Source organism: Meles meles, chromosome 10 (assembly GCF_922984935.1).
Source record: "Meles meles chromosome 10, mMelMel3.1 paternal haplotype, whole genome shotgun sequence".
NCBI lineage: Eukaryota > Metazoa > Chordata > Mammalia > Carnivora > Mustelidae > Meles > Meles meles.
In genome coordinates, this window is record NC_060075.1 from 99,177,462 (window position 1) to 99,198,104 (window position 20,643).

General features: G+C 49.8%; 1 protein-coding gene across 4 annotated transcripts in view; it reads right to left on the bottom strand.

The window, feature by feature from the left end:
- Positions 1-20,643, bottom strand: part of DDC (dopa decarboxylase) — an 86,985-nt gene that overhangs the window by 43,812 nt on the left and 22,530 nt on the right. For 3 of the 4 annotated variants that reach the window (XM_046020646.1, XM_046020644.1, XM_046020643.1), the window contains 5 exons: positions 15,636-15,864; positions 12,967-13,080; positions 10,654-10,773; positions 5,449-5,583; positions 4,582-4,725 (listed from right to left, as the gene is read on the bottom strand). In XM_046020646.1, the coding sequence (XP_045876602.1) occupies positions 4,582-4,725; positions 5,449-5,583; positions 10,654-10,773; positions 12,967-13,080; positions 15,636-15,836 (714 nt within the window). In that variant the 5' untranslated portion in view covers positions 15,837-15,864. The remainder of the gene's footprint in view (positions 1-4,581; positions 4,726-5,448; positions 5,584-10,653; positions 10,774-12,966; positions 13,081-15,635; positions 15,865-20,643) is intronic. The other variant, XM_046020647.1, reaches the window with a different exon arrangement.

Consider the following 20,643-nt stretch of genomic DNA (forward strand, 5'->3'; position numbering starts at 1 on the left):
GTCAGGGTGGTAGGGGATGAGGGAGGTGTGAGTGTGCCGCAGGATGTGGGTGGGGGAGCTTTGTGGTGATGGAGAAGTCCTGTGTCAGGATTGCATGGTGGGGGGTCACGTGAGCCACACATGTGACAAATGACATAAGAGGTCCCAATGTCAGCATCCCAGTTCTGTTGTTGCCCATGTACTATGGAAGCTGCAGCAACTGGGGGAAACCCAGGTGAAGGGTACAAGGGGTCTCCATTTACTATTTGTTGTGAGGTTTTTTTTAATCTACAAGTGTTCAAAATAATAACTTAAAATGTTTCAGTATTTTAAACTAAGAACATGACCTATTCATTTCATTTATCAGCTGGACATAATGAAACAAAAAGTGGCAAATTGTAAATCGGTCAGAGTGTGGGATTTAGGAATGGCTGGAAGATATGCGGAACAGCATGAGAGATAGTCGGCACTCCGCGGGAAGATGGAACACATGTGCTCAGAGTCCCAGAATGGGGGGGAAGAACGGGGAAACACAATAGGTAAGAATTTCCTCAAAGTGGGGCACCCGGGGGGCTCAGTCAGTTAAGTGTCTGACTCTTGATTTCGGCTCAGGTCACGATCTGAGTCAAGACAGGGCCCGTCATCAAGTGCCACACTTAGCGGGAGTCTGCTTGAGACTCTCTCCCTCTGCCCCTCCTCTTGCTTGCATGTGTACACACACATGGCCTCTTTCAAATAAATGAATGTATCTTAAAAAAAAAAAAAAAGGAACATCCCCAAACTGAGGATTTCCTCAAAGAGATGACAAATCATAGATTCTGGTAGTTTGGTGAAACCCAGTGAGAATCGGCACAAAGAAACCGCCGATTTGCCTCCAAGTAAAACTGCCTAGACACAAAGACAAAAAGCAAATGCTACAAGCAGCCAGAGGGAAAAAGCCACATTGCCACACTACGTGCCTAAAAGCCACTGTGACACTGATAACCCATGTCCCGTGGGCTTATGTATTTCATCTGCCAAAAGAAAAAACCATCCACCCTGAAACTCTAGACCCAGCAAAAATACCATTTGAAAGCGAAGGCAAAGTAAAGACATTTTCAGAAAAGCAAAAACAGAGACAACTGTACCATAGTGTGAAATTCTCGTGATAGTTTTTCAGACAGAAAAAGAAATGGTCTCAGATGAAAATAATAAAATGCAGGAAAGAAAGATTAATGGAAAAAGAAATATGAGATTTATATAAGTAAATATCAGCTATATAGAATAACGGCATTTCACGGGGTTTAAATATATGTAGAATTAAAATGTATGATAATAACCGCACAAACGGTGAGGGGAGGCATAATAATAAAATAAAGCTAGTAAGCTAAAATGAAGAAAGCATAATAATATAAAACATATAAACATATAAAACAATAATATAAAACATTTGATAGTCCAAGACAAGAAACCCTAGGAAAAACCATCATATGAGAGGCTGGCAAGATGGAAAACAAATAGGAAGATTGCAAATGCACATTGAAATGTATCAAAATTTCCCTTAGGTAAATGGAGAAAATCAAGAAAAATGTCATGTTGGATTTATAAACAAATGAAAAAACAACCACCACCCAGCAAAAGTGACTGGCTGCCCCCAAGAGACCCGAGTATGAGACGAGACCTGTAGATAGGAAAGGAAAGGAAAGGAAATGTATCCCGGCACCACTGACTACTAGAACTTCCAAGTATGTGAAATAAACCCCACCAGACACAAAAGAAGCCCGTGGGCATCTCACCCACAGCTGAGATGATCCCTTGCCTCTTTCAAGAGCCGATCCGCACGGCTTTGGTTATTAGAAGATGGAAACTGATTTTGCGTTCTCACTTTCTTGGGATTGAATGGGGAACCAACTGTTTTTGTATTTTGTCTGTTTTCCCACTGAGATGTCGCCTTTTTGTTTATTGAGATGTGAGCCTTCTTTTGAGATTTACTTTATATTATATACTCTGTTTCCTGCCCGCATTTTCCTTTTTTATTTTGTTTATGAGTTTTGTGGGGGTTTTTAGGAGATTTTATTTATTTGACACAGAGAAAGGGGGAGAGCACAAGCAGGGGGAGCAGCAGGCAGAGGGAGTAGCAGACTCCCCGCTGAGCAAGGAGACGGATGCGAACTTGAACCCAAGACCCTGAGATCACAGCCTGAGCCGAAGGCAGGCACGTAACCGATGGAGCCAGCCAGGTGTCCCATGAGTTTTGGAGTTTTTATGAAATGAAATCATCCTGTCATTTTATGTGGTCTATCCCATTGCTTTCATTCTTCAAATCTGCAAGAGTGGTTTTAATATATTTATTTTTCCCTAGGCGGGGTAGTCTAATGAGCTTAGAAGATTGACAGTATGAGTTCAAAAATATTTATCTCATTTAAAAAGAATCCTTTCAAACTCTCCTGAAACTGTACATGGGAATTTTAAAGGTAGTCTTTCTTTCTTTTTTTTTTTTTTTAAAGATTTTATTTATTTATTTGACACAGAGAGAGATCACAAGTAGGCAGAGAGGCAGGCAGAGAGGCAGGCAGAGAGAGAGGAGGAAGCAGGCTCCCCGCGGAGCAGAGAGCCCTATGCGGGACTCGATCCCAGGACCCTGAGATCATGACCTGAGCCGAAGGCAGTGGCTTAATCCACTGAGCCACCCAGGCGCCCCGGTAGTCTTTCTTTCTAACTAGAATGTCCTTGCTTCCAAATCTTTACTTATTTGACAAATACTTATTGAGCGTCTACTAAGTGTCGGGCAGATTCTGGGAGCTGGGATAATGAGCTGATTATACAGACGCTCCCTTCACATAGCTTGCAGTCTGGTGGGAAGAAGGAGGCAATAAACAAACGTGCCAATAAATATGACTGTCGTGCAACACAGGGAAATGAAGCAGGACAGCGTGACTAAGGTGACCTCTGGCCCAGTCTTTATCACAGGCAGACACCAGTCTTGGCCATCGGCTTGTCCCACGAGCTACACCTGAATCTTCTCGATCCTTCTACAGGGTAATTATTTGATGATGTTCCTGCTTCCCCAGGCAACTCCATAAATCGGGATCAAATTTTGTATCAAATTGTACCCCTCCATGCCCTCCCCAGTCACAAGTTTTCAACAAGGGCTAGTTCATCCGAACTGATGGAAACAATTTTTTTGGAGGAAAAAAAGCTTGTCTCAAAGATTAAACTTTAAATTAAAAAAAAAAAAAGCAGTGGACAGAAGTAACAGTAAAGTCTATAAAAGTCTATGAGTAGACATAAAAGTCTACCAAACCTAGATTGCTCTGATAGCTGGGAAACATCCGGATACCGAGAAGGTTTTGGGAGGGATATGAGCGTCTAGAAGTTGCCATGTAGAGCTTCCATTTCTTTTTAAGGTTAATTTTTTATTTTAGAAGCGGGCTGGGCAGAGGGAGAGAGAATCTGAAGCAGACCCCCTCCCTCGCCCAGTGCGGAGCCAAACCCAGGCTCGATCCCAGGACCCTGAGATCATGACCTGAGTCAAAATCAAGAGTTGGACGCTCATGGGGTGTCTGGGTGGCTCAGATGGTTGAGCAGCTGCCTTCGGCTCAGCTCATGACCTCAGGGTCCTGGGATTGAGCCCCACATGGAGCCTCACATCAGGCTCTTTGCTCAGCAGGAAGACGGCTTCTCCCTCTCCCTTTCCCTCTCCTTCTGCTGTTCTCCCTGCTTGTGTGCTCTCTCTCTCAAATAAAAAAAAAAAAAAAAAGAGTCAGGCACGTAACCAACAGAACCACCTAGTCACCCTTGCTGTGAAAAGCTTCTAACACCTGGCTCCCTCCCCAGAAATTCTGGTGGAAGTTGCTGGGGCAGGGCCTGGGCATCAACGTCTTTTCAACACCGCCGGCTACATCTGGCATGTGGCCCAGCCCGGCTGAACACCATGAGGCTGGTGCCAAGGTCGTTCTTAATTGTCTGACATGCGACGCATCAGCCCCAGGCACCGCACGCGGCCAGGGCCACCTCGGGGATGACAACTCCCCTGTCCAGCTGCTCTAAGTTGTAACACCAAGTATCTCTGCCCCCCCACCCAGAAAATGCCCGTCTGTGCACAGATGGGCAGAAACCTGGCGCTGTTTGGCTAGTTCGATATTTTACCGGTAACGAGTCACTGCTTGTTTGCAACACATCCCTTGCCGGCGACGCGTCTTAGTATCCGCTCAGAATCCTGATCTAGGCGGCAAGGCCTTCTGGGCTTTACTTTTAATGTGGTGCACGGGTCCATCCTCCACTCCTCAGGACAGAGCGTCCTACCATGGCATGGGGTCGGGGGTGGGGGGGAGTGGGCAGTGTGTCAAGGCACGATCGCAGGATGTCACTTTGGCAGGAGCAGAAACAAAACCTCTTGGCTTATTAGGATGCTCCCGGCTGAGCACTCTGCTTCCGTCTTTCTGGGATTAGGTGGGTGGAGGGAGAAATGAGTGGAGTGCTGCTCCAGCCTCCCTCAAGGAGCAGCCGGCTGGCCACGCGAGTACCCCGTAGCCTGGGACCAGCACTCAGCGCCCTGCCCTAGGCCCAGGCGGGGCTCAGAGGCTCCGGGAGGGCCATACCCGACACGTCTGGTTGACTTACAAAGAAAGGGATCAGGCCCTCGGCCTTGTCTCTCTCCAGGACCTCCTGCAGGGCGGAAGCACGCATGGCAAACTTGCCATCCGAAGGGATCGCTTTTAGTTTCACGCCTCCGATTAATCCGGCTCTTTCCACGGACGAGTGCGCCTGGAACGAAGGCAGTGGAGTTAGAGTCTTGCATGCGTGTGCGCGCTGTGCGCGCCCCCCGCTCTGCAGCGAGCTCCCCGTGCGTCAGGCTCCCGCCACTCCCCCCACACCTCATTCCTGCTGTTGTCTCGGATCCTGTGGAATCTCGCTTTTCAGATTAGTGAGCCAACAGTGAGAGCTTGCAAAGCCCACCCTGAAATAGAGTGCGCAAACCCGGTTCTTATCTGGGGGGCTCCTCTCACCACGAGGCCTGGGGTCGCCTGGGGGCCATGCTCAGTGCCTGGTATCTGGACAAAAGCCAATGACAGGGCACCATTGTGGGACGGTGGATCCACTGTGTCTCAAGGACTCCCAGGAAGGCCAGTTCTTACCCTCTTACAAGAGCGCCCCTCTCTGCCTTGGGGCTCCCACCACCGCTGTCTCCTACCTGGCTCTGTCCTGGGGTCTGGATCTCACTGTGGCTCCCAATGGCCGACAGGAGGCTCAGGATCCCAAGCCCTCTGGGTGCTCCCCCGTGACCCTGGCACATTAACCCCACCTTGGACCTGCATGACCTCCTGTCCACACTGACAGAACACCAAACACCCACATCAAACAGGGCTGCTGTGGAAATGTCGGGAAGGTCGCATGGTTTTGTTTGGATCAGAGTGGACACAAAACAAAGATTCCAATCGTAGAGGCTGAATGGGGTTTTGGGCCAACGTGCTCGACCGACCCCCTCACCTGATCTGATGAGTAGGCCACTAGCTTCTCCATGATGGCGCCCTGCGTCAGCCCTGGGGAGGCGGCCTGGAGGCGGCGCACCACCTTGGTCCGAGCGGCCAGCAAGGCCATCAGCGTAGCCTCACTAGCACTCCCCTGGATGGAAGAAAATGTCGAAATGAGCTTCGAGGGGCAGCGAAAGAATCAATATCAAAACTGTGAGGAGTCATTAGCATCCCTCTTTTTCTTTTCTTTTTTTTTTTAAGATTTTTATTTATTTGAGAGAAAATGAGAGAGGACCATGGGGTGGGGAGCATCAGAGGGAGAAGCAGACACCCCACGAAGCAGGGAGCCCGAAGTGGGACTCAATCCCAGGACCCAGGGATCCTGACCTAAGTCAAAGACAGATGCTTAACCAACTGAGCCACCCAGGCATCCCTAGGGTCCCTCTTTTTCTTAAAAGATGAATGTGAAGCTGCAAAGCTGATTCCCCTTTGCATAGGAAAAAATCGGAATCCCCGGGACTGCCATGTTAGTGTTAGGATTCCTTCTAAGACAATCTCTCTAAAAAGAGAGAGGGAGAACAAGCAGGGGAGCAGCAGGCAGAGGGAGAGGGAGCAGCAGGTTCCCCGCTGAGCAGGGAGCTAGAAGTGGGGCTCAATCCCAGAACCCTGAGATCATGACCTGAGCTGAAGGCGATGCCTTCGGCCTTGCTTTGTCTGTTTTGCGTAACCCCTCAGCCAGCACCTATGGGCACTTAGCTCGGAGCACGTGCTGCCCTTCCAGGAAGGAGGCGGGGGTCCCCACATGTATAGCCTCGTCTCCCTTTCCCACTGCTCACAATCACCACATCTTCAGTAAATCCTAAGAGAAACCCGGTAGTTGAACAGTATTAACATTAGAAAGGAAAAAAAAAATAAGAGAATGTAGATTTTATTGAGTATGAGAGATTTGTAAGCTTTCAGGGTTTTGCAGAGAAATATACAAAGGCACCTGGCATGCCTTTTCCCAGGGAATCCTCCCAGTGTGGCCTAGAGGAGGAGAGCAGGACCAGCACCACTGCCCAGCTCTGTGTTCATCACCACTTGGACAGAAACATCGGCATTTGTTTGTAAAATGAGGTACATTTGCCGGGAGACTCAGAAGCTCGCAGTCAGCAGACTCACACAACTAATGTCCACACCTTAACTCTAGCAAAGCACTAGGGAATGCTAGAGTCTTCAGGGCACCTGGGGGCTCAGTTGCTGCATGTCTGCCTTCGGCTCAGGTCATGATCCCAGGGTCCTGGGATGGAGCCCCACATCAGGCTCCTTGCTCAGCAGGAAGCCTGCTTCTCCCTCTCCCACTCCCCCTGCTTGTTCCCTCTCTCACTGTGTCTATCTCTGTCAAATAAATAATTTTTTTAATAAATAAAAAATTTTTTTAAAGGTTTTATTCATTTATTTGACAGACAGAGATCACAAGTAGGCAGAGAGGCAGGCAGAGAGAGTGAGAGGGAAGCAGGCTCCCTTCAGAGCAGAGAGCCCGACGTGGGACTCGATACCAGGACCCCGAGATCATGATCTGAGCCGAAGGCAGCGGCTTAAACCACTGAGCCACCAAAAAAGAACGCTACAACCTTCGCTCATGTGCAGTCGGGAGTGGGTAAAAAGGGCTTGGCTTCTGCACCTGCCATGCCTTCCCGCGTCATTTGCACAATAACTGCCTTTAAATTCTGTCATCATCAGGCAGGAAATGGATGCCCAGCAAGAAGAGAATGAAGCTGGTCCAGGTGAGCAGCTAGCAAGTGGCAGGCAGGGGTAGAAGCAAGCCCTAGCTGCCCTTCTAGGCGGGGGGAGGGGGTCCCCACATGTATAGCCTTGTCCCCCTTTCCCACTGGGGATGACTACCACATCTTATGTAAATCCTAGAAGAAACCCAGGAGCTGAACAGTATTAACATCAGAAAGGAAGAAATAAAAGAAGGTAGATTTTTGTCATGTATGAGAGATTTGTAAGATTTTAGGGCTTTTGCAGAGAAATAGACAAGAAAATCATTAGGTCACCCTCGGCCATTAATGTTTTCTCTTCCTTTCCCTTTAGAGATCCTGATTTCCGCTTCCATTTTAACATTCCGGTGCTTTCACTCATTCTTTTAAGTCAAGGCATATCCTTTGTGAGATGGGTGAAGTTTGAACAGAGTTTTGACACTCAAATGCATGGACTCAAATCTACAGGATATCCTCTCTTAATCTGGCCTGCGAGGTGGGTTTTGCGTTTCTTCAGGCCATCTTTGTAGAAGTGGTGTTAGGAGAAAGGTTTCCTGACGTGGTTAAAGAAACAAGACTGGCAAGGCTAGATGGGCCTCACAGGGAATCTGAGCTCTCTGAGGGCACTGGGCCTCCCACTCCAGGGGCCTGGGCTTCCTCCTGAGCCCGGCAGTGTGTGCGTCCTGGATCCGCTGGCTCATTCCTTCTCATCGGAAGTGAACCATGAGAAGCTTCCTGAAAGACACAGCTTCTGCATGCTGAATTATCTGCCTTGTTCTGCCCCCAACACCCACACTGGACTGCAGCCCCTCCCTACCTTCCACCCTCTGCCTGAGGCCTTGACCCCCACAGGTCTGCTCACCCCTGAACCACTTGCTAATGAAAGGCTTTGAATGGCCATGCTGATTCGCTCTGGGGTTTGCCTCTGGGCTCTGTCCAGGTGCTGAAACATAAGTCCCCTCCTTCACGCAGCCAACTGTGATTGAACACATACAATGGCCCATGAGAATGTTATTCCCATCGGAGTCTCTAGAGCTCAGAGGCTCCCGAGCAGCCCACGGTTTCAGCCCTAGAACAAGAATCAGGCAGATTTCCAGTCTTCAGCCCTAGAACAGGAATCAGGCAGATTTCCAGCCCTTTGTGGGAAGCCCAGCTTTGCCAGGGAGGGGGGAGGAGGGCGTCTGCTCCAGGCTGAGCCTGCATAATGACATCTTAGCTTTCACTGCAGCAGACAAAGGTTGCCACGCCAGCAGGAGGAAATGCTGGTGACAAGTGACTCAGGGGCCAGAACCGCCCTTTCCGCCTCTGAGTGTTTCAAGTGTCACCCCACACGCGGCAAGTAATTGGCTTTTCTTCCACAAGAGCTTTCAAACCCAATTAAGAGACCATTTTCCAGGCAGGTTCGTCCAGCTCAGAGGATGATTTGCCATTTGACTCTGTTGCCTGTCACTGTGCTGACGTCTAGAAGCTATGACAACAGCCCGGAGGGCCACGGCGTCCCCCACCGCTCTGGACCCATGGCTGTCACCAAGCCATGCTGTCTGGGGCCTCACGGACTGCAGACAATCAGCCTGGTCAGCTGGGAAGGTGGGCTTCCGGCTGCAAACAGGCATGGTCGCCTGCATTCTTCAGCAAAACTGGGGGAACTGGGATTGGACGCCAGGGGCCGAAAGATGCCAGGACGACTCCCAACGATGCTGGGGCTGCTGGTATCTCTACAAAATGGGATTGTCTTTAAGGAAAGAAAATTGCAAGATAGAACCTCTGGACACTCGAACCCAAGCAAGGAGTCAGGGCTGAGCTGGTGGAATTTGTGGTCACCGGCCTCTAGTTAGCTGGCGCTCTGGGCACGATATGCCCCCTTTCTTGGCTGTAGGTTCTTCAGCTAGGAGAAAACTTCTTGATAATGCAGTCAACCCTTCTAAGTATTTGCAGGTTGAATGAAGATTGCATAAAGCAGCAGGAATAAGCCTAGCCCAGAGAGGGCATTCAGTAAAAAGTCACTGCCGGTATAAAGGGCACACATGAGATTACCGGGTATTTGTAAGATTTTTGAGAAGCATCAGATTAGAAGAATCATTCCGGACTTGCAAGTGGAGAACCTTCCTCATCTGTGGTCAGAGGGAGACGTGACCGTGAGAGAGGGGTCAGAGATATAGAGTGCTGTGGGCTTTGGAGATGGAAAAGGGACCATGGTCCAGCATTGCAGGAAGTTTCCAGAAACTAGAAAAGATAAGGAACGATTCTTGCCTGGAGCCCCCTGGGTGTCAGACACCTGGCCTACAATGTTGTAAGATGATAGTTTTGTGCTGTTTCTTTTTTTAAGATTCTATTTATTTGTTAGAGAGAGGGAGAGCACAAGCAGGGAGCACCAGAGGGAGAAGCAGGCTCCTCACTTAGCAGGGAGCACAAAGCAGGGCTCAATCCCAAGATCCTAAGATCATGACCTGAACTGAAGGCAGACGCTTAACTGACTGATCCACCCAAGTGTCCCAGGTCTGTGCTGTTTTAAGCCACCAAAATCTGTGACAGCAGCACCAGAAAACAGACACATGGAGGTCAGAAGCCCTGGTGTGGACCTGCTCCCTACTTGACTTTGGCCGCACCAGGCAGGCGATTGCACACAAAGGCACCCAGGCCTCAGAGTTTTCATTGGCCGGTGGGCAGAGTTACAGCTGCCGTAACTGATTCTCTGAGCCTTTAAACTCAACAGTGCTCGCCCAATTTCATTATCGTGTACTTGATCCCAGAAAAATGATGCCAAGCACGGTGGTGGGTTCACCAGAGCCCATTGTCCATGCTGGGAAGTGAAAAGAGCACAAAGCCCACATCTTCTTGGTGGCATTTGTCCTGAGCCTCCCAGTGAGAAAGACGCGGACCGTCCCTGGTGCCTGACTTGTCCCTGACATGCCCTGGGACGTCGTCGCTGTCACCAGCACATGTCCAGTGAAGAGCATGAATGACACGGGGTGTAGAGAAGGTGGGCACGTCAGATGACTTTGGTTCTCATTGATACAGCACTTTCTAGAAGCCTTGGGATGACTTGGTGGCAGCTGCACTCACCGCTCAGAGGACGGTGATCTGGGGGGTGGCCGTCACAGCCCTGTGGTCAGACAGATGAGGGTTGAGAGCCCAGCTCTAGACTTAACAGCGGGAGGTGGCTGGTGGACTGGGCCCTTCACAGCTCTGAGCCCTTGCCTGTCAAATGGGGAGAAAAAGGCCCCTACTTCCTAGCCTTTTATAGAATTAAATGAATGAAAGCTTGGAAATCGCTCAGGAGCAGCTTTGATCTGCGGAGCCCGGGGGAGGGAGAGGTGGACAGTGCCAGAATCCAACCCAGGTCCAGAAGCTTCCCAACTGCTTGTTTTCCAGAAGGACCCATGGAAGCCCAAGTGCTCTTTTTTTCCACTTGCCACTGCGGCCCTGGTGTGGAGCCCCAGTGTCCCGGGAAGCTGGGCACCCCTCCCCTGCTGCCTTACCTGGATCACTCCACCCCCTTCTCCCACTTGTCCAGCCAAAAATGCCTCTGGCAGCTTCAGCATCTTCCCCAGCCAGTCCATCATCACCGTCTCCAGCTCTGTGCACGCCGGACTTGCAGCCTAGCGGGGCAGGAAGACAGGGATCAGCCGCCTGCCAGCTTGTCATAAATAGGTACACTCTGTCACTTAAAATCTCAGTGTCAGTTTCCCAAAAGGCCCGCCCCTGGGGGGTTTAATGTGGTGGCATGTTCTCCCATCTGGGGGTCCCAGGGAGAAACTTCAACAGAGACTGCGCCCCCCCAACTGGGCACAGCAGCAGGACCCCTCACTCTGGCAGCTCTGAAAGCAATACGGGGGGCCCCTCTGGGCACGTGCTGTGCAGAGAGCTTAGCACATGTGACATCCCTCTCCTCTCTCACCCTCAGAGAACTGAGGGACCCACAGTGCCCAGATCCCAGATCTGCCCCAGAAGGGACAGTGAACTTCTCATCCCCCACCCACAGACTTGGGTCCCCATGAACACCCTCGTCTCCCCCCTCTTCTCTGCCACACATCTCTAGACACTGGTGTCAAAACAACAGGCCAGGTCTTGCAGGATTTGGGGAGAAACAGGAGGGTTCAGCCCTCTACTAAACCCCAGATTAAAATCTCCCAGTCCCAGATGCTGTTCAAATGTCTGAAATGAGCTGAAAGGAGTTTCAGACAGGTGCTCTTTGACTAGGACTTGTGGGGAAATGGCCAGGAAGGAAGGTTCGGGCCAGAATGACCCCTTTGGACTGGGCTGCTCTCCACCAGCACCACGTGCAGCCCCATCTAGGCATCCGTGTATACACAGAAGGATCTAGAAAGACGCACTGGCAGATTCTCCTCCAGTCACAAGGGAGTGCAGTGAGACTGGACACGGTCCAGGAGGTGGGGTCAGGCCACTGACCTCACCTTTTATGAGATGAAGATGGTGTTCTGCCATTTTGGGCACTCCTCTGTCATTGCAAGGGGAAGAGGGCAGGTTGGCCTTGGTCCCCCACCCAGGGGTGCGCACCAGCTTGTGACGCATGGCTGGGAAGTGGAGCAGAATGTTCTGCCTGCTCATGTGCCCCAGGGGAGAGTCCTACCCCATCCCAGTCAAGATCAGCTCCGGGCGTGGGAAGGGCACTCATGGTTAAGAACTCATGTCTTGGCCAGGGGAGCCAAGGGGCAGCCCTCCCGGGCTCCAGAGGAATCAGAGTGTCCTCAGAAAGCACATGTACCATGGGATAGACGCCGAGTCACCCAGGAGGGACGGGATGGCTCTGGACTGGCAGGGCTAATGAAATCTGCTGTAGTAGCTTATGAAAGAAAGTGTCCTTCGGAAGGGGGTGCTCATCAGAGACACAGGGAGGTGACCGAGGCCACCCGGTCCATGCTCACGCTGCTCTGGGTACCTGGCAGAGAGCAATTCAGAGACCCATGGCAGGGAGCCAAGGATGACCCTCCCCCAACCCTTCCTGGGCTGCTGACCTGGTCCCCCAGGAAGTCTTGTCTGAAGAGCCAGCAAGTCAGGTGGGGGTGGGGGGCAAGGAGCTGCTAACATGTCCTTCCCCTGCCTTGGGTCCTAGATCAGCACGAGTCAGCTCCCACGAGTACGCTCAGCTCCAAGGCACCAGCCACTCTGGTGGCACTCTGGAGCCAGGAGGCCCTGGGATCCCTGATGCTGTGGGCCAGTCTCTTTGCTTCTGAGTAATCTGCATTTAGGGAGGAGGGAATCCTTCCTGCAGTGCTGGGCCTGGGAGCAGGGAGCCGAAGGAGGAGCCGAGCCCACCCGGTCCTCTGGCATTTTATCTCCAGGTAAGGTAGTACCGGGACTGCTGGCGTGGGGGCGGGAGCTGGCCCCATTTCCAGAGCCGCCTGCCCCGCATGGCTCCACACGGCTGATGGGCAGGGGCCTCTCCAGGCTGCCAACAGATTGAATGAGCCCCGGGCAGCTGCAGGGTATACACAGATCCTCTGGAATGCTTGGCAGGAATGCAGATTCCCAGGCATGGGCTGAAGAAACTCCAAGTCCTCGGTTGTGATTTCAATTCATACCAAGTACCTCTAAAAAAAGTGCTGCATGCAGCATTGGGCTTTCTTTTCCTAGAAAGGAGACTTTATCTCATTCTATTTCCCTGAATTCCAAATTCCTTCACGAGACACTCTCTCCAAGGCTGAGACCCTCTCCGTCCCCACAGAGGCCACAGCTACCTGCTCAGGTCCTATGGGCCCAGGAGCCCTGTCCCCACGGCAGCATGTCCCACCCTTGCCAGAATCCCCCAGGATCCCCCCTGCCGAGCTCACCCAGGAGAAGCCGATGCAGCCGATGGCCCCACACAGTATGTCGGCAAGCAAGGCTGGGTAGGAGTTGGCGCAGGGGAAGTAGGCGAAGAAGTAGGGGCTGTGCCAGTGGGTCACCTGTGTGCAGACATCAAGGTGTGAGGGAGCCCCGCCCTGCGTGAGGAGGACCTGGGGGGCCCTCCGTTGGTGAGGTCTCCCAGAAGCTGCCCTATATTTTAAATTCTGGTTAGGTGCCCCTGTCAGAGAACGAGCAGAAACGGAAACCCCATCTCTCCGGGTAGAAGCCTGGCTTTCCTAAAACTGCTCTAAAAAAGTAAAATCCGTATTCGAGAAAAACCCAAGCCTGATTTCACAGATTGTTCAGCTGGTTGTCCTGCCACCGACGCACTCTCCTATGCAAGGCATCCCCTCGCGCAACTGCAACTCCATCAGCCCCCATATCCCTCCTCTCCTCTGTCTCCAGCCTGGCTGGGGGTCCCAGGCTGCGGCAGCAGTGGGGCCACACTGGGGTGTGGGGGGGGCCAGGAGCCCAGCCAGCCCACTGCGGGTGGGAGGATCTAGAACTGGGAATGCAGGGCTGGCTGGGAATATCTCAGAGTCTGGGAGGAAGATGGGGGAGGGGAGAAAATGGGGAGAGGAGGGGCAGTGCCTGCTTGTTTTATTTGTTCTTGCTGTTGACCAGCCTGTCAGGTGGGGAACAGAATAAATAAAGCTTTTAAGGGAACTTCCACCCCCAGGGGGTGGAGGGGTTCTGCAAACGCTCCTCGTTTTCTCAGTCTGGAGAAAAATGCAAGTACTTCTTCTTTCATAAACTAGTTACTGATTGTCCATTGGACCCCATGTGGCCCAAAAGACCACTCTGGTTGTGAAGGCAACTCACTGGGAGCTCTCTGAGAACTGGAGTGGTCCTGAGGACTTAAGACCAGTCCTGCTGCCACCACACTCACCCGCACCCCAGGCTGAGGTCAGGGACACTCCTCAGGAGGACCAGGCGCTAGCATGGATCCTCCCGGAGCACAGAGTGGGTGGAGGGATGGACACGTATCGCAGAAACGCTGAATGCCTGGGGTGGGTTCAGGTATGGCCAACAACTTGTGGGGACTGAGAAGGAGGGAGGAATGGTCTGGAGAGGGCTAGAAGCTCAGCACAGTCCCAGCGTGGGCAGCTCAGGCAAGAGAGGCTGCCAGTGGACCTGAGAGGGGCATAAGGAGTGCCAGGCCCAGTGTCCAGGGCTGGTGAGATACTTTCAGGGGCCCAGAAAATATTTTAATTTCTTTGAAGAATCAGGAGAAAGAAGTAAACATTCAGGTCCAGGGGACAAAAGGAATCTAATGCGAATGCTTTCATGTTCATGACAGTGCCTTCGCAAATGACAAATCCCCGTATTTCTACGGAGGAAGTGGCCCCCTCACCCTGTCCCCTCCCTGCTTGCCCTGACACCTGGCAAAGGACAACTGGGGATCTGTGCCTTTGCTTTCACTCTCAACTGAAGCTCACACCATGCTCCAGATGGACAGTCCTGCGTTCACTCCGCACACCTGCAGACAGGAGCCCCGAGAGGTCACCTACTGTCCCCGCAACCCACCCAGGGACCCAGGGACTCAGGACAGTGCATGTACCAGTGTAGGTGGGACACTGCTGAATGCTCCCTTCTGACTCCTCCAGAAATCTCCAAATTCCATCATCTCCCACATTCCCTGTATGGAACATGCTTGTGCCCCCAAATTCCTGTGTTGAACCCCTAACTCACACTGTAATGACTTTAGGAGTGGGGCCTCTGGGGGCCCTGGCAAGGAGGAGAGGGATGCCCAGAGGTGGTCGTCAGCAAGCCAGGCTGAGAATCCTCACCAGCAACCAAATCCGCAGGCACATTGATCTCACATTCCCAATCTTGGGACTATGAGAAGCAAATAAATGTCTGTGGTCCAAGCGACCCAGCCCGGAGTGTTTTGCCACACTCCCTGCCTGACATTTAACCACACCTCCCCTGGAGGGGCTTAGTGCCTTAGTGCAGAGCGGCTCTGGGTGTTTGCACAACCTCAAAGGCGAGAACAGGAGTCCCGTGCTTCGCTCCAAGCACAAATGTCAAGGGAAACCCCTGGGAGGTGGAAAGGGAGCAGCTGGTCTGAAAGAGGCTCTCGGGTGGGGAGGAACAGCCCTGCCCCGGGGTCAGTGGCCCCGCAACTCAGTGGCTTCGGACACAGAGGTCTGCCTCCACGGACAGAATTTGCACAGAAGCAGGGGCACACCCCCCCCATTCTCATGTCTTCCAGGCATGCAATTTGCCTTGCTGAACACAAGAATGTTAGGAAGGTACTTGCTCTATTTTGAGCAAGGAACTTACTTGAAACAAGCCACCAGGGGTGGAAACGAAGTTCCTATGAGGGCTCACGCACGTACTGGGGGCTCAGAGCGGGACCCGACCTGGGAATCTATGGGGGAAAGCATACTCACTGCCCTGGAAGCCTGCACAATCCGAGGCACAGTCCTTGCTCCATCGCTTACTAGCTGTGTGACCTCAGGCTGATCACCTAACCTCTCTGGGCTTCTGTTGGCTCACCAGCAAGGTGGCTGTGAGGACAGGTAGCATAACACGTGTGACGTGCCCGATGCCCAGTAGGTGCCACCTTAACTCTAGCCCTTCCGTTTCGCAGCCTGGGGTTCAGACTTACCCCCGGCATGATTATCTTCTCGACATCATTGAGGATGTCTTCAAACGTGTCAGGCTCCTCGGGGGCAGAGGCGGGGATCAGGGGCCGCAAGTAGCCGGGCTCCACGTCCGGGTAGACCTGGCGCCCCTCGATGCCTTCCAAGTAGTCAGCCACGAAATCCACCATCTCCTTCCCTCTCCTTCGGAATTCACCTGAGTTCATGGCGGCTGTGCTTCACCAGAGGCAGAACCTTCACAGCGAGAGAAAATAAATTGGTTAGCAACTATGACAACCTCCCAACTGAAACAGGACAGTTCGCAGGGAGCTGACTGCTCAGACCGCCTGGTGGGTGATGGAACACCCAGAACCTAGGTCGGAGCACCCCCCTCCATGTCTGGATGGGTGGAAACACCACTGGTTTGGGACACATAAACCAAATGCTCATCCTACCATTGGCCAGCTCTGCTCCTCTTACCATCCGCATCAGTGAACGGGGCTCAAAGCACTCACTTCTCATCCTGGTCCATCCCAACCTCCACGACAAACACCAACCAAGTCCCACCTTGTCCCTTGATAGCCATCAGACAGAGACAGGTAAGTGTAACCCTCTGAGCCTCTGTGCCCACGTGAGAGCCAAAGGCAACAAAGCTGATTCCTCAGGAAGGTGTGGAGGTGAACTCACACGGCGCGTGTCATGAACTCAGGCCAGAGCCCTGGGTATGTAACCTCCCATCAGCTTGTGTCTGCTTCCTTTTGATCCCATCCCAGCTGGGACCACACTCTTGCATGCAACCTGCTTCCCAGACCCAGCCTTTCCCTTTCTCATGACATCAGGAAGACATGGGTGGTGCCCTGAATACGGGGGTGGGGGGCAGTTAGGTTCCATAAAGTCTCCGTGGACACCACACTGCTCCCCAGGGGAAACGCAGGGTGAGGATCCTGGATCTCTGGTCACAAATAGGTCAACCCATCAGTACATAATATTGTTATATTTTTTCAAAGATGCTTTGTTTGATATTCATTAAGACTGGACTCGTGGCCAACTGCACTCTAACTCATGCCAGGGAGCTTCTCTAACACATGTGTTTTCTCTCTAAGGCACAAAATGCCTTGTACATGCAGGACCCCTACAGTGTGCTTCAGATTTTATTTATTTACATAGAGCAGGGGGAGGGGCAGAGGGAGAGGAAGAGAGAGGATTGCTGTTTCCAGTCGGCGAACGGGAGAAGAATTGGGCACAAACAAGTCAGCTACAAGAGATTGGGAGCAGGGGACAACAGGCGAAAAGACTGCTGCCCGGAGCAACTCCACAGTGTCACTTTTATTAGACAGAAACAACAGCCTACAGAAGAGCCGATGAAGGTCAAACATAGATGAAGGTCAAACATTAGTCGCAAGTCTTGTGGACAAAAAAGGAGGAGGATAAAGTTTACAGTTAACCAAGCACATTCAAAGGAGTCATCTAAATAACAACGGGCGCTTCTGGGAAGAGAACAGAATGACAGTGGGAAAGGGAAGCAGGCAGTATTTCGGTATTTCATTCTGCCCTGAGCGAGCTGGGCATCCCCAGCTGCCCAGTTTCATGGTCGTATGTATGTCATCCTTCTCCCCAAAGACCTGTTGCCAGTATATGTTTTTCTTAAGGCCATATCTAAATGTGCTTGGCAACTAGTAAAACCCTCCAGGGGTTATAGTTTAAGTAACACATTGTTCCAAGGGGCAGTTGCATTTCCCCCTTTTTGTTTGTGAAGAAGTAGAAAAGTTGATTTTGCAGTTTCTTGATTCTTCAGTCGTTGGAGGGATTTTCGAGTGCTTCTGAGGACTAAGCATAAAAGGATTATAGCAATAAGAAGAATAATCATTCCACCTGTAACACCGAGACCAGTTTGTTTGACCCAAGTAGAAGGGTTTAAATCAGACAGAATATCATTAATTCTTTGAGTAAAACGCACTCCTGGAACTGATTGTAATGATGAGTGAGTAATACTTAAAATAGTATCTTGAAGTTGTTTAATATCTAAAGTTAGATTATCACCATAATGATTAGTAGTATGCCGGCGAATTTTGCTCCAAGATATGTCTGATGCATTATGGGCATGGGGAGTAACACAGAAAGAATAAACATTCCAGTCACACAAAATATGAAGTCTAAGTTTTATATTCTGAAGATCATCTCCCATATATATCATGGCTGTTTCTAAATCAGAAATACGTTCATCTAATTTTTGATCTACGATCGTTTGTGGATTCCAGGCTTTGCTAGCATTCTCGTGCCACTTCTGTACAAATTGTGTGGTTTGTACAGCTTGATGCAAGGCTATTCCTGCGGTGGTAGCCGTAGCAGTAATGGCTCTAATTCCTAAAATAACTGTTATAGGCAACCCAAGAAATCTTTTTGTTCTATGGACCCAGTCCCACAAAACTGGCGCCTGGGTGGTTCAGTGGGTTGAAGCCTCTGCCTTCAGCCCGGGTCGTGGTCCCAGCGTCCTGGGATCGAGCCTTGAGTTAGGCTCTCTGCTCAGCGGGGAGCCTGCTTCCCCGACTCTCTCTCTACCTGCCTCCCTGCCTACTTGTGATCTCTGTCTGTCAAATAAATAAATAAAATCTTAAAAAAAAAAAAAGTGTATGTATATCTGGAGAGCTTTCCCAAACACGGTGGTGTTTCACCGGTAACCAGATGCCTATTCTTCTTCTAGCTATGAGAATGATAGAATTGTCTGCATAAGCATTCTTATCTACACAGGTGAACATTTTACAGTTGAGACAGGCTATTTCTCTACTGCTATGATCAAAAGTCATTTTTCCAATAACAAAAACATAGGGATCGCTAACACAAGTTCTTATCCATTCTTCATCCATAAGGAAAAAAGAAAATGCATAGTTATTAGACTGATGAATGTAAGAGCCGTTCCAAACTCTTACCTGACTTAAAGTGGTGGTGACCTTCCATAAATTCTTTTGTCTTTCATGATAATCAACAGGATTATCATAAAGGAGATGGCTTAGAAAGTCCTTGCCCAAGTCAGACCAGAGGTGCATCTCCTGAAGTTAAGGTTTGTGGTAAAATGAGATAAAAAACTTGCCATTTTAAATTTGGATGAGAGGAGCAGCGTTCCCCAGTGCAACTGGTGACTGCCATCCCCTTAGGGGACCAGTCCCATACAATTCCATAGGAATCATTAATAACAATACTGGGGTGAGAAGCTCCACAATCCTCTCATAAAGGGCAAATTCCCTCATCAGACCACATTTGTGTTGGTCTGCATAAGGGAATAGGGGGTGTTGCTGTGTTATAGCTAGGACCCCGATATTCCTTGGTTTGGAATCCTTTAGCAGAGAGTAAATGTAACTGAGCTTTAGTCAGATAATTATTAGTAGGAAAGTCCACCAGCTCATCAGGGACAAGGCAACTGGAATGACTGCTGATACATATTGGTCTATTTTGATATGCAAAGGTAAGATTAATATTTGTACCCTCCTCTGAGGGCAAGAGTGGCAATCCAGGATCCAAAATTCCAGGTATCCATTTCGAGGCATTTAAATAAATCGGTATTGTATCTTCTCCCCGCTCTACTGGATGGAGCAGGGGAGGATTGGGTATATAAGCCCAATAAGTAAAGTTATTTATTTGTGCATAACATCCAGGAAGTCTTAGAGCTACTGTGATGAGAGCCATCATATTACATCAGATGTAGAAACAGTAGTAGTTTTGATATGCTGTAAAACATATACTGTATGTAAAGAATCAGATAGCAGATTAAATGCAGAGGAAACGTCTTGAAACAATGCAATAACCGCCATTAATTCTGATTTTTGTGCTGAGAGACCGACAGTAGATATGACTTTTGAAGTAGGACCATAATAACAAGCTTTACCTTTAACAGAGCCATCAGAAAAGAAAGTAGGGGCATCTGTTATTGGATTTTTAGAAGTAATTTTAGGAAGGACAAAAGCAGTATGTTTCAAAAAGGAAACAACAGGTAAAGAGGGATAATGAGAAGTAGTGTTTCCAGTAAAGCCACTAAGGACAATTTGCCAATTTAAATTATTTTGGAATGCTGTTTCAATTTGTGCCTTATTTAAAGGCAGAACAATAACCTGCGGATCATACCCTTGTATTTGCCGAATTCTTTTCCTTCCTAATTGAATAATAATGCCAATATGGTCTATATAGGTAGTGAGTGTTTTAACAGTATTATTTGGGAGAAAAATCCATTCTACAATTAATTTTTCCTGGATAATTAATCCAGTGGGTATATGTGGGGTATGAAAAATGAGAAGATCTAACAGTATCTTGGGTTGGACTCTATCCATTTGCATAGAATGAATCTGGCTTTCAACAAATTGTCATTCTTTTAAGGCCTCTTCTGATAGGGTCCTGGGGCTGTTTAAATTAGGATCTCCCTTTAAAGAGGCAAACAGATGCTGTAAAGCATGTGGGAATTCCAACTTTAGGTCTTATCCATTAATGTCTCCCAATAACTTTTGCAAATCACTCAAGGCTGTAATTTTATCTCTACGGATTTGAACTTTTTGGGGTTTAACTGAGGTCCTGTCCATAATGAACCCCACTTATGAGAAAGGTGTGGTGACTTGTATTTTTTCCGGAGCTATAATTAGTTTGTATTTCTCAAATTGCAACTGAAGCGTTCAGCATGCATCCTGCAACTGCTGTCAGAGGCCGCACGTAATAGATCATCCACAGAGTGGACAAGATAAACTTGTGGAAACTGATCTCTAACCAGCTGTATAACTTTTGCCACATACTCCTGACAGTGGGGCTATTCAACATTCCTTGTGGAAGAACCTTCCATTGATATCGTTGGCTGGTTCTTTTAATTTTACATTGGGAATAGTGGAAGCACAATGAGGACAGTCTTCCTTAGCAAGTGGTATAGTGTAAAAGCAATCCTGTAAATCTATGATAATTATTGGCCATTTGCGTGGGACTAGATTAGGCGAAGGCAATCCAGGCTGGAGAGATCCCATGGGTTGGATAGCAGAATTAACCACACGTAGGTCTGTTAAA